General features: G+C 40.9%; 1 protein-coding gene across 3 annotated transcripts in view; it reads left to right on the plus strand.

The window, feature by feature from the left end:
* The window catches only part of helz (helicase with zinc finger), a 59,993-nt gene that overhangs the window by 15,518 nt on the left and 29,911 nt on the right, over positions 1 to 14,564 (plus strand). For 2 of the 3 annotated variants that reach the window (XM_057345384.1, XM_057345386.1), the window contains exons 10-18: positions 4 to 304; positions 628 to 895; positions 2,872 to 3,211; positions 6,346 to 6,476; positions 6,867 to 7,082; positions 7,867 to 7,968; positions 8,226 to 8,404; positions 10,367 to 10,485; positions 12,714 to 12,859. In XM_057345384.1, coding sequence (XP_057201367.1) covers positions 4 to 304; positions 628 to 895; positions 2,872 to 3,211; positions 6,346 to 6,476; positions 6,867 to 7,082; positions 7,867 to 7,968; positions 8,226 to 8,404; positions 10,367 to 10,485; positions 12,714 to 12,859 — 1,802 coding nt within the window. The remainder of the gene's footprint in view (positions 1 to 3; positions 305 to 627; positions 896 to 2,871; positions 3,212 to 6,345; positions 6,477 to 6,866; positions 7,083 to 7,866; positions 7,969 to 8,225; positions 8,405 to 10,366; positions 10,486 to 12,713; positions 12,860 to 14,564) is intronic. The other variant, XM_057345387.1, reaches the window with a different exon arrangement.

The following is a 14,564-nucleotide window of genomic DNA, read 5'->3' on the forward strand; positions in this document are numbered from 1 at the left end:
CAGCCGGTTCGTACGCTGCACCGCATCGCTCTGCTTTACGATGCCAATCGGCCTCACTTCTCCATCGCGGCGGTCTCGGCCGGGGACGCGTCCACCCAGGTGCCTCAGGAGGTGGCTGAGGGGGGCTGTCAGGAGTGGAGCGCAGCCGGTCTGGTACAGAACGGCATGGACCACTGCGTGTACACCGTGGTGGTCTCCTTCAGCACGGAGATCTTCGGTACGTTTCGGCAGACCGTGGTGTTTGATTTCGGATCGGAGCCCGTGCTCATGCATCGAGTGATGGTGGACGCCGCCTCCATTGAAGGTAGGGCAGAAAAATGACGTTTGTGACTTGCTTATTTCTGTGGAGAGATTTTTAGCACTGCTCTTTAAACAAATGTAGGCTGATGGTGATTTTTGTTGTCATGCTCCAAAAAAATGAAAAGTACATTTTACATCTATTGAACTACTAAACAAAATGTTTTTGTAACATTACATTTTTTTAATGAAAATACTATCGATGACACAGAGATACACAAATGTATCTTTAGATTAGTAGGAAATAGTAGACGCTTGTATTACATTCAGTATGCAGTCAAAGCCTCTAGATCAACGATTCATCACTTTCTATCACCCATAATGCCATAGATCTAGAGCATCTGATGCAAGCGCGGCAGCAGCTTCTGATGACGGCCAAGCGCTGGGACTCGTTGTGTAAAACCATTGTTGAGTTCGTCCCGAATGAGAACATGGAGCTGGAACGCAGTCTACTGACCCGATATCAGATCCCGCTATCTGCTGATCAGCTCTTCACCCAGTCCGTCATGGACAAAACCCTCACCAGAGACAACTATCAGTCCCGCTTCCACGACCTGCTCTACATCGAGGAGATTGCTCAGTATAAAGAAGTCAGCAAGTAAGTTTGATGTTTGCATGGAAGTCTGGTACACAAACATGGGGACATATTACAGAAATGTTCTTATCTTCGGTCTAAATTTAGGATTTCGTATTACATAAGACAAAAAGTTGATTTAGGATTCTTATTTCATCTCTAGCTAGGACATCTTAAATTGTTACATCAAGTTCAACAATCTACTCTCTCTGTTTCCAAGCAACAGAGAATGTGCGAGCTGCTGCTGTGATGTAATATGCGATTAAAACACAAACTTCTCATCATTTCTATTTCAATGCGGCAGAAAAATACGTTTTAATGAGCTGTGTAGAATTTTTTGCTGGAGTCTGTAATTGTTTTGTTGTTGAGGTGTAGCACATCATCTTTAAGTTACATTTGCATTTAAAGGTATAGTTTACCCCAAAATGAAAATTCTGTTATCATTTAATCACCCTCTTGTCATTTCAAACCTGTATGACTTTCTTTAGCAGAAAAAAAAGAATTGTTTTGGAACCCATTGACTTCTATTGCATGAACACAAAACCAATGCAAGTCAATGGGGACAAACAGTTACCAACATTCTTCAAAATATCTTCTTTTGTGTTTTGCAGAAGAAAGAAAGTCATACGGGTTTGAAGTGACTAGAGGAAAGTGATGACAGAATTAAATTTTTTGTGAGAACTATCCCTTTAAATATTTAGCAGACGCCCCAGACAGCAAAACAACTCAGTGATTCATCCTTAAAGGGCAATAATATTAGAAATGCTACAATACACAGTTTCCAAAATTGTTAGACATGCCTGTGAGAACACAGAAAGGAGTCGGTGAAATATAAAGTGGGCATTCATGTTCGCGTCGAGTGATCACAGAATTAAGTTTATAGTTAGTTTTTTTATATATTGTTGGACGACACAGGTTCACCAGCGAATCTGAACGAACGTGAGTGATTTACTGTAGAAGTAAAAGATGATCCCAATAGTAATTCCAACCATAACATTAAGACGATTTTTCGTCCAGTTAGGATGCTTCTGTAATACCCCTTTCCTATCATGTTGATAAATGTTAATAGGTGGTTGTTTAAGTGAAAAGGGCTCAAATCTTCACAAAATGGCATCCCTAGATTTGGCCAGAGTCCTTCATTCAACACAAGGCGTGATTTATCACCCCATGTCTTTGTTTTCAGTCATCAGTCATGTCTGTAGTTGATGATGTAATCAAACAGCAACATAATAAACCTGACGTTTATTATTCATTACTGTTTGTTACCACTAGAGGTCATTGTGCTCTTGCAAGTGCGTTTTCTTGGACCGTGTTACCATAACTACAGAGATTTGAAACAGAGGTGTTGGTCGAATGAGAGAGAGTTCCCAAAAAATAGAAATTCTGTCATCATTTATTCACCCTCATGTCATTCAAAACCTGTATATACACAAGTCTTTCTTTACACAAATTATTTTGAAAAATGTCTCTGTAGTTTTGTGGCCATCAGTGGTTCAGTGGTTCATTCTTCAATATATCTTCATTTTAGTTCTGAAGAGGAAAGTATGTCATATAGGTTTTAAATGACATTAGGGTAAGTAAATGATGCCAGAATTTCCATTTTAAAGAGATAATTAATCCAAAAATGATAATTCTGTCATCATTTACACACCCTCAGATTGTTCCAAACCTCTATCAATTTCTTAGTTTTTCTGAACACACAGGAAGATATTTAGAAGAATGTCAGATCTCGACCCATTGACTTCCATAGTATTTATTTTCCCTACTTTGGGAGTCAATGGGCGGGAGAGATCTGACATTTTTCCAAATATCTTCTTGCGCGTTCAGCAAAACAAAGACATTGAGGTTTGGAACAATCTGAGGGTGTGTTCATGATGACAGAACTTTCATTTTTGGGTGAATTATCTCTTTAAGTCGCTACATCTCTATCTCTACATTCCTCAATGCACGTGTGTGTAAGTCAGTTATGGGTTTCCTAAAACAACATCTTTTCCTCACAGATTCAACATCAAAGTTAACCTGCAGCTGGTGAACAGCTTTATGTTGACTGGCATTTCTGGCGGTGCAAAGTACGCTCAGAACGGACAGCTGTTCGCACGCTTCAAACTGACAGAGACATTGTCTGAAGACACTCTGGCCGGCAGACTCGTCATGACAAAGGTCAACTCCGTCCTGCTCCTGCCTGTCTTTAAGGAGCGACTGGGTCAGAACCAGCCGTCAGGAGCCAAGGAGCGTGTGTACGAGGCCGTGATCGAGGAAAAGACAAAAGACTACATCTTTCTACGGGTCTGTAAGCACTGCTGTGAGGAGCTGGGACTTGTCGCGGATCAGGAGATGCAGGTATGATGACATCATTTAAAGAAACAGTGCACTGAAATAAAAAACAGGAAATCTTGTCGCTTTTATGGCATTCCAAACTCGTATGGCTTTCATTTTACGGGAAGATGTTAGTCGCAATGTTGACAGAAACTTGTTTGTTGCATTACATTGAAAGTGAATGGGGACTGGAGCTGTGAATTTTTTTTTTCTTCTAAAAATCAAGCATCAGGCCACTTAATATCAGGTTAATGCCAAAGACCGAACATGTCTCTCTCCCTCACACTTTAATCAAAAGTAAGGTCAGAAGACAGAACCCATGTTTCACGTGGCGCATTCGGAGAATATTTTACCTGAATTACAGCTGGGTGTGACTGTGCTCAAAAACATTTTGCATTTTGCACATGCAGCTGACATAACGGAAAAATCCTATCCAATGAAGTGTTTTCCGTGTTATCTTCTATCTTTTGCGATGTCCTAACAGCAGTGAAAAGCAAACAGCACGACAATGTCCGCTAATGTCCGATTCGCGACGTGATGACTCATTTGAACCGATTCAACTCATATTTCAAACACTGAACTTACAAGACTCATCACATCAAATCAGTCACTCAAAACACCTCAGAACACAAGCGTGCTTAGACTATTTAACAAGAGTGGTTTGTAAGATTTAGTAGTTAAAGTTTATTTATGACAATGTGTAGTAATAAAGTACATGTATAATAATTTAGTTCCGAGTTACTTTTGAGTTTTGAGCTAGCTAATTTAATTTTATGTGGTAAAAATAAAGAAGGCCAGTGGCAAAATTACAGCTTTTTGCATAGAGGGCAATAAAGGAGGATTGTGAAGAGTTCATAACCAATATATAACTTGAATACAAAACTAAATAATAACAATTGTATAAAATAACAAATACAAAGTTTCTTTGCATTTATTTTGGATTTATTGGACTCGCAAGTGTTAAAGCGCAAATATGAAGCGGTCTATAGCTGACTATTTTAAAAGACTAAGTGACAAATTAACAGCACGATTCATCAACTGAGGTCATTATGCAAGGTGATTACCATAAAAAATGTGCAACCAAATTGTAAGTTGGTGCGACCCACTGAGAAAGTGGGTCACACCAGTGCGACCAGGGGGAAAAATGAGTCTAGAGCCCTGTATAGTTTGGAATATAGCACGCAAGGCATGAAGTCATCAAATAATTAGAGGTCGACCGAAATGGGTTTTTCTCTGGCCGATGCCGATTTTTAGAAATCAGGCCAGCCGATGGCCGATATGTTTGGCCGATTTTCTTTTTTCCACCTTCATCTCAATAAATCTAAGTAATAAGAAGTGATACAGAATATTGCTTAAATTAAACTGAAGACTTTAAAGTTTGGTTTAATGTCGAAAACCAAGCAAGCAGAACGCTTTCTCTCCATTTCAGATTTCTAACACACACTTACAGTGTTCAGCGTGTCTCGCGGCTGTCAGAGCAGAAAAAAAACGCTTCTCTCTGTATGTTTGTCTGCCCCGGTCGCGTTCATTTGTAAATGTGCACTTATTTCGTCGATTTGAAAGATTGACCAAAACGCATCTTAATACCAAGTATAAACACAGTCCGACCCATAGACAGGAAACAGGAAAGTTTATGTGAATATTTTAGCCAGAAGTTTCGTCTTTATCAAGGCATGACTGCAGAAAGTGAGTTTCTCCGTCTCACACGCAGCCCCAGAGGGACAGAAATTCTCCGGCACAGAAACAGTATTGATAACGTCGGAGTTTATCTAGCTATACAATGCGGACAACTGTAATAATTTAGCCGCTGGGCTCGTCACCAGGTTTTGGTACTCGTGCATAAATGTAGCCTAAACTATGTGGTTGAAGGCTCGCTAACAGTAGAGTTCCAAAAAGTTACTCGCATTCTCAAGTAGCATCATATTTAATCAATGAAATTGCAAAGGCTAGATTAAGAATGAAGGATAAAAAGAATTTAAGTTTTAATGTTTACTTGTGAAGTTATCAGGTAGTTAAAAAGTTAGCAGGCAGAGGGACATCACAGTGTCATGCCGCAAGGGGCAGCGTCATGTGTTCCACAACAACACTTAGCTGCTCACTGATGCGTGTTAATCAGCCTAGTTTGCGGCACAATCGGCCGATGCCAATTGATTAAAAAATCCCCATAATCTGCCGATCAATCGGTGGAACTATACATATAATGAAAGTGAATGGGGACTGGTGTTGTCAAGCAAAAGAAAAAAATGAGTTCATAACTTGCGTGCTATATTCCAAGCTATAGCTGTGAAATGATATGCAAAAAGCGTGTTGTGTTCAGTCTTTGGTGCTTAACTGATATTAAGTGGCCTGATGCTTGATTTTAGAACAATTTTAGAAAACATTGTAGAATTTTTTTTGACCGCTCCAGTCCCCATTCACTTTCATTATATGATATGAAATTATACTCAATTCGCTTGTTTGTTTTCAAGAAAAAAGAAACGACATATTTTGAAATGTCACGGCTTAATAAGCAAATTGTCATTTTGGGGTGAAGTGACTCTTCTAAGCAAACAGCCCTTATGGTAAAATAGTGAATGGTTGATGTCATATTTAGTATGTTAACAATGAGGTGTGCAAGACTGTTTTCCATTGGTTGCGTACAGCTTTTTCTCGTAACAGAGAATTCATGTGAGGGAATTGGATTTAGCAGCTTACACACCGTTTAGCGTCGTAAATTGAATCGCCTTGGCCGAAACCCCAGGGTCTTTTTGTGATCGGCGAGACGCTGTCAGCATGCCAGCTGCCCTACAAAGAGCGGGATATGACCCAAATTACCCATTTAACCAACCTTGCAGATCCTATTCATCACCGTGCCCTCCAGCATAACACACACACTCGTCATTGTATTTTAATAGTGTTGAATCCGTTTGTCTCATGGAATCCCTGTGTGGGTTGGGGGTTTCCGGCGATAAATTCTAATGACTACTAAGATGATTGTAATGTCATCCCTGAATGTTACAAGGATGGAATATGAAATAAACCTGTGGGCGATGATAATGAATTTATTCCCACAGCTAAAGGACCAAAAAAGTCACCCTTTCTCATAAAGCATCCTTTATTTTCTCGAATGTGGTTTTAAGCCGAGTGTGTTTGTAACGCTAGCATTTGTGTGTGTGAAGGTGGAGCTGCAGTTTCAGCTTAACAGACTTCCTCTGTGTGAGATGCACTACGCTCTGGATCGCATCCGAGATAACAGCATCCTGTTCCCAGATGTCAGCCTCACTCCCACAATTCCCTGGAGTCCCAACAGGTACGCTCACCCTTGAATGAGTGCGGCCACAGATACACACACCTAGACGTCTGCTTCCAAGTAGAGAGCCAAAGTGCTCAATGATGTTGTCCAATGACCATTATTATTTGGGTGTCGCCAAATTGACTTTCTCAATACATGTGTCACGACTCGATACATGCGAAATAACTTCACTTTCGTGATTTCTTTTAAAACCTAAACAGACCTCCGGTAATGAAATGGACCAATCACAGCTGTTGAGGGCGTTGTGTAGATGCAACATTGATTTTGTTGCTTGTATGTTTAATGCAGAACCACTGAACTCTCACGTGGCTTTATAGCACTATTTTCTCTGCTTAAAATCACTTGTGAATATCATCCACTCCAGCGTCGGTTCTGTATTTCTTTCAGTCAGCGTGTGAGTTCTCGTGCTCCGTGTTTCCGTAGGCAGTGGGACGAGCAGCTGGATCCCCGTCTGAACACTAAACAGAAGGAGGCTATTCTGGCCATCACCACCCCCCTCTCCATCAGCCTCCCGCCGGTGCTCATCATCGGACCCTACGGCACGGGCAAGACCTTCACGCTGGCCCAGGCTGTCAAACACATCCTCAAACAGCCCGAGACACGGTGAGAAGCAGTGCACGCTACAAACACAGGACAGATTGGTCTGTTCAATACGTTACGTTTTTATTGTTTTCTGATGAACACAGAGAACGATATTTGGAAGAATGCTTATAACCAGACAGTTCGTGGCCACCACTGACTCCCATAGTAGGAAAAATTACTTGATTTATTTATTTGTTCTGTTGAACACAAAAGAAGATATTTTTAAGAACGTTGGACAGCAGTTCTGGGGCACTTTTGAGTACCATTGTATTTTTTTACCTACTATGGGAGTCAATGGTGGCCAAGAACTGTTTGGTTACAAGCATTGGTCCAAATCTCTCTCTCTGTGTTCATCAGAACAAAGAAATGTATACAGATATGGAACAACTCGAGGGTGAGTAAATGATGACAGAATGTTCATTTTTGGGTGAAGTGTCCCTTTAAGGAGAGAATTGAAACTTATCACATGTGGCAGTCGACAGCTTTAAACACATTTTCTTGTTTCGTCTTTTTGTATTTTATGTCTGCTTTTTATGTCTGGTTGTCGTGGACCTTGTATAACAGACTGCTTGTGTTGTTTCTTATTTGTAAGTCACTTTGGATAAAAGCGTTTGCGAAATGACCAAATGTACATGTAACCCGGGACATTCCTGTAATATATTGTCTTTTTACGATCGGTGTTATCGGACGTCTGTTCAAGACATTTGCGGCCTTTTGTTCTGATTTATGCAATTTTGTGTTGAAGGAGATCCGAGTTATTTTCATCTCTGTGCCGTGAGGTTTATAGTTGTTTTCTTTGTTTCAGAGTTTTGATCTGTACCCATTCAAACAGTGCTGCGGATCTCTACATTAAAGATTATCTTCATCCATACGTGGAGGCTGGCAATCCACACGCACGACCTCTCAGGTAACACACCATCTGCTGAAAATCACATGACCTTAAGCCTGTCTTATGCATGTGACGTGACAGCTGGGCTTCCATTAAAGGTGCAGTAAGTGATGTCTGAGAAATGCTGTTGATATTTAAAATCTATAACCAAACACACGCCTGTCTTTATTGCTCCGCCCTCACATGGCTAACACTTACTCTCAGTCAGAAATTGTTATCGGTTTGAAAGCTTGCACAAACAGCTCAGAATTGTCACACTGCGTGTGTCTGTCTAGGGTTTACTTCAGGAACCGCTGGGTAAAGACGGTACACCCGCTGGTTCAACAGTACTGCCTGATCTCTGGCGCCTACTTCACCTTCCAGATGCCCACGAGACAGGACGTGGAGCACCACCGCGTGGTGGTGGTGACGCTCAGCACATCCCAGTACCTCTGCCAGCTTGACCTAGAGCCAGGTGAGAGCACGCGCCATGCCGAACTTCACCGTTTTTTTCTTTTTCCTGCTCTCGGCATGCTTAAGGCAATTCTTGCAGCTGGTCTTTATATCTACACACATCTGATTAAAACAAAAAAATACACGACAGAACGGCGGCGCAGCTGGATGTGGCCGCTTTAAACCCCTCCTGCAGGAGCCGTAAAACAGTTTATTAGGAGAGGCTAATTTCCTGCTCCTGTGTGTCTGCACACGGGATCATCTGTTGCTAAGAGACCCGGCTCGCCTGTCGAACACGCTCAACATCATTAACACCCAGTGCAGTCTTTTTTATTTCGCCTCCCGCCCCTTATTATCTGTTCATTTAAAGTCATTATTGCTGATTTCAGGCCTGACGTGGTTTTTGGTGGGGAGTGTGGTGGTGCTTGTTTGGTTAAATAACGCAAACCTTTCAGCATCTGCAGTCTCGGAGGCGTGTTCGCATGTTTGGCTTTTTCATCCTTTGATTTTTGTTTTTGTCTGATGGCGGATGTAATGGTGGTGTGTAATGCCATTTTAATGATGGGGAAGGAGATATGAACAACATTTTCAAAAGAAGCCGAACACACAGGGCACACAATATTTATGTTTTATGTACTATTGTTGACAAGGCTGCCAATAGATATTGCAACTAATGCAAATAAAATGAATTCAACTTTCAAACTCTTGGGAAAACTAGTCACACATTATCTATTGGAACCAAAAGCTATATAAAAACACCTTAGAATTTCATAACACTGGAAAAATATTATTCAAAATAATAAATTTATATCAGAGAACATTTATGTTATTGCTGTCAATTGTTTTTTTATGTGATTAATTGTGATTAGTCGCACATAACATCATTGTTTTTAAGTATACTTTTACATTCTAGTAATTTCACACTTAATTTCCAAATTAATGTAGAAACAACAGATTTCAGCATTATTTTATGAATGAAAGCCAACATTCTGATATTAGTACTGCAACTGTCTCTATTAAATTGATTGTTTTTTATTTATTTTAACATTAATTATAGCCATTCAACAGTATATTTGAGAGCTCTCATGTCTAACAGGTAGGAAAGATACAGAAATTGAATGAAGTTCTCGAACACTTTACAGTCTTTAATGCTAAATTCTAAATTAAATACAGAATTAAAGCTATAAAACACAATGAATTGCTCTTTTCTTTTGTTCTTTGATGAACATTAGTGACAGGAGTCACAGCAGCAGGTTTAAGAACGCCGCCCCTTTAAGAGCTGCCGCTTTACGCAGATGTGACGCCCTCTCCCATTTTCACAATTCTTTACATTCATTTATGATTTTATTTAACACGTTGAAGTCTGTGCTTATGGAAATGCTAGGCCAAACGGGCTTTCTGACATAATCTTGTGTGTTTTTGTTCATTCAAGCACGAAAGAGAACTTAATACTGATGCTGTGCTGTCTGACATTCACGGACGCAGCCTTTAGCCCATGACTGTATACACCAGACTGGACGTCGCGTTGCGTTTTGCCGCGCCCCACAGCTAGAAGTTGTCTATCTACACTGAACGCATCAAAGCAACTGTTTCAAATCACGCTTAACATGAATAAGAGGGTGATTAATTAATGTAACGCTAGACAAAGGATGACAAAAAACAGATGCTGTGTTAAATATTTTTAGTGTGTTAATCTGAAAAAAATAATCGCATGCCTTAACGCGTTAACGTTGACAGCCCTAATTTATATAAAATGTATATGAGAATATATCAGCCCTAGTCACATGTATATCCGAATGTCTATATGTGTATGTATCGATCTGTCAGTCACACGCACGTGTGTGCGGGACCTTTCCTTCAGCATCTAATGCAGCTCTTGGTGTTAATGGATGGTGCGTGTGTGTGTTTATCTATTATTAATAGCAGCAGGCTCTGTGAAGCTTCACGTAATGAATATTTCATTCCTGCGTGTGTGTTTCCAAAGGGATCTTCACACATATCCTGTTGGACGAGGCAGCTCAAGCCATGGAGTGCGAGACCATCATGCCACTGGCGCTGGCCACTAAGGGCACTCGTGTGGTGCTGGCAGGAGATCACATGCAGGTACCAGAATGATGATGACGTCGGGGAAAAACTTTTTGTCATAAGATTAACACCTAAAAAAATCATACTTTTTATGGGCCAATCCAAGATTTGTTGTTAAAGTCCACGTGAACCGGAAGTTGCGATCGTTTTTATTTCTGTATTTTGAGGCATTTCCAAGTGAAATGGAATTTCTAATGTGAAAAATGGTGGGCGTGGCTTTCGTCTTTCTCTGCGATTTGAGTGGATGTAGAAAAACAGCTGTCGCATTTTGAAATGGCACTGGCAGCAGACTGACGGTTGAAGGGGAGGAGTTAACGGATGCTCTGCCCAAGCCGTCTAACATACGTCATTTAAGATGGATAGTCATACAGGACGGAAGTGCATTTTCAGATTTTAACTGTAAAAATTGTGTGCCCTCATAATCTTCAAAGGGAATGACCCGCATTGATAAGCTATTTACTATAAACGCTGCAATATTTCATGAAAAAATAGGCATTGTCATTTTTCATTTCACTAAGACTTTAATAACTTCTTTGACCATAAGGACATTCTGTTGTCTCATTCTTGGAAGATGACAAACAATCTAAACATTTTGATTGGCTTTATAGTTATTATATGGTTATAGTTATTATTCTTGTGTGAATGAACCTTTACATCTTTTCAAACCTCACATCACATTACGGAAGCACTTAAAGTAGAGAGAGAGAGCAAACTATATCAGCTCATTAAAGGGATACTTCATCAATGGGGGGCAAAATCTGTCTGGTTATAAGCATTCTTCCAAATATCTTTCTCTGTGTTCATCAGAACAAAGACATTTAGACAGATTTGGAACAACTCGAAGGTGAGTAAATGATGACAGAATTTTCATTTTTGGGTGAACTATCCCTTTAACGGCGGATCAGAAGTGGACCTGACACCGGTGAGCTCAGGCCATGATCAGAGCAACAGACTCTTCACGCTGTCACATTCGGTCTCACCGCGCTGCCCTCACTCTCCATACTGTGTCACATCAGCGTATGACTCCGGCTCGGCCAAACTGGTGCTGGCCGACTGGAACCAATGGGCTTCTAATTAAATACCCTTTAGATAGAAACCTCATCACCCCCCCCACACACACACTTCCTGCTGTATTAATAATTCATCTCACATCCCACCTGTGTCTGCTCTTATGTGGAGGAAGGATCAAGTTAGGAATGGACGCGTTTGGAATAATTGTGAGGAAGAGGTTCACTGACGTGGGCTGTTCTAGGGCCGATGCTGGTATCTAGAGAGTGGGGTAGCAGATGGCTGAAGAGATGTATGCAAAAATTGCAAATAAATTTACATTTCGCTCGCTCAAAATCATTTGAGAAATAGTTGAAGTATGTCAAGTTCAAACCAACTGCAGTGCTAAATATCAGTCGATGCACGAGATTCAAGCAATGGTTTATGAAATGTTCATTTGAGAGAGAGAGTTGCGTCAACTCCCGTTGACTCCAATGGAACAGTTTTGTCTGTTCATGCAATGGCGGTTCATGGAGCCTCTCAATAGTTCCCGGATGTTACTAGTAACGCACGGAGCTGCGGCAAAACAGACCAATTGTGACAAACATTTAACCCATTTTATGACGTGAGTCATTTAATGAATAAAAAAATGAAAGTAAAGCATTTAGAGAGAAAACATAACTTCCTGGAACTATCTGAAGGCTCATGAATCACGTAACGCCTAAAAAAATGTAACTTCCGTTGACACGACTCTCTCAATGGCTCTGGGTTGGTGAAACCACTTGTCACTCAAGTGGCCACGCCCTTAATTATGCAGCATTTTAAGGCTTAATATAATTAAGACAGATAAGTTATACAAATATTAACCCCCTCACAGTTTTTATGAAGGGCAAAATTAGCCATATATGTATACAAACATGTATACATGTTTTTTCCTGCTGTAAAGTTGGGCATTTTAACATGGGGCTCAATGGCCTCTAGCGGCCAGTCGATGAATTGCAGTTTAAGTCACTTCCTGTTGGTTTCACGAGAGAGACCGGAAGGTTGCCGCTCGGGACAGACCACTGAGCTGTGCAAAAGCACAATTTAGGAGAATTATAAGTGTTATCTGTGATCTGTATGTATCCTGTACTGTATTCCAGTCCAATCTGTGTGGCATCTATATGTGTACATCTATGATAATTAAAGTGAGACTCTTTCCACACGGTTAAAGCGATTCGCTGATGTCAAACGTGTCATGCGTCTCTTGTGTCCCGCAGCTCAGTCCGTTTGTGTACAGCGAGTTTGCGCGTGAGCGGAACCTGCACGTGTCTCTGCTGGACCGTCTGTACGAGCATTACCCCTCCGAGTACCCCTGCAGGATCCTGCTGTGTGAAAACTACCGCTCTCATGAGGCAATCATCAAGTAGGTGTGAACATTTTCACAGCACTCGTCCTGTGGAGAGATGCGTTCAAACACACAAAACATTTACGCCTCCGACACAAAATTACACGTGTCGTAGGTTATACCAAAAGTATTGTTCTCCCCTCTGTTAAATATATTCCACCCTGTTGTGTAACAGGATAGCGCCGTTAAAATTCCTATTCTTAAAATGTGTGAGTCATTGAAAAGGTTCGGAATGAAACCGATCACATTAACATCCTGATATTAAAGTCATTGAAATGTGATGTCACATTGAGAAGTGGAAGTCACTGTAATTTTGTAAAAGGTGCCATTGGTACATACTAAACCGTACTGAAGACAGGCTGGATTTTTGACAGCGTGGTGGAGAAACGGTGTTCTCTGATAGAACATCTTTTTAAGGTTCAATTGTGTTAAACAAAACACATTCAGTGACAACTGTAAGATATTTGCTGTAATTCTCCTGTGTGAAACGCCCGCAGCAGGGTGTTATGCGATTGAGATCTGACAGAAGATGTCTCGAAGCCGCAGGGGGCTTGTTGACACCCGTGCTGGGGCTCAGTAAATTGAGTGCCGGTCTGATTCGGAGGGATCCGGGCATTATTTGCACCCCCCATCCTCATCATCATGCCTCCTGGTGTTTCTAACACTTCAGAAGTTATACAAACTGCCCTTGATTGGGTGTCATAATGTTAATACAAATGGATATGAGCGTCTTCGGCGTCAGAATTGACACAGCATCTGATTTTATTGTATCGTTTTACATAAATCTGCATATATTGTGCCGTTTGAGTGACTGACGTCCAATTGAAACCCAATGCGGCTCAGTACCAGTTAAGGTGGTGTTTACGGCCTCATTCTGATACCATAGAAAATTATTTGGATGACGACTCTCGTACACCAGTCTCATGCCAACACGCATAATGTTTAGGCCTTCTGGCTATACTTGTAAAAATTGACATTGTTTCATCCATAGATATATATAACTAGATCCCTCTTTCAAGAGCACCAGGCATGTAGACGTGTCCGCCATCTTGGAACGGTCCGCTGACGTCACTCCCAGTTTGCTAGAATGCCCCAGCACTGCGCAGCCATGACTGTGAAAACCACTTGGATTTAAATTCCCGAAAAGTGGGATAACCCGTGCTAGTGTAGCAGATACAGTGGGGGAAATAATTATTTGATCCCCTACTTGATTTTGTAAGTTTGCCTGCTTACAAAGAAATGAAGGGTACAAAGGATTTGCTGAGCGACAGCCAAGAAACCTTAAAGATTGACAGAGGAGTGGACTAAAATGTATCCTGACACATGTGCAAGCCTGGTGACCAACTATCAGAAATGTCTGACCGCTGTGCTTGCCAACAAGGGTTTCTCCACCAAGTACAAAGTTATGTTTTGCCTGGGGCTCAAATACTTGTTTCACTGACTGAAATGCATATCAATTTATAACCTTTGTATATATTTTTTCCCAGATTTTTTTGGTTGATATTCGGTTTCTATCAGTTAAAATAAACCTACCATAAAAATGATAGACCCTTCATTTCTTTGTAAGCAGGACAAACTTACAAAATCAGCAGGAGATCAAATCATTATTTCCCTCACTGTATGTTTGAGTTTACACAACAATAAATATGTTTTCATAATGATACACAGTCAGCTTGCTCTTGAGTGTTAACGGACCGGCTCGCACCGTTCCAAGATGGCGGAC

Source organism: Triplophysa rosa, linkage group LG11 (assembly GCF_024868665.1).
Source record: "Triplophysa rosa linkage group LG11, Trosa_1v2, whole genome shotgun sequence".
Taxonomy (NCBI): Eukaryota; Metazoa; Chordata; class Actinopteri; order Cypriniformes; family Nemacheilidae; genus Triplophysa; species Triplophysa rosa.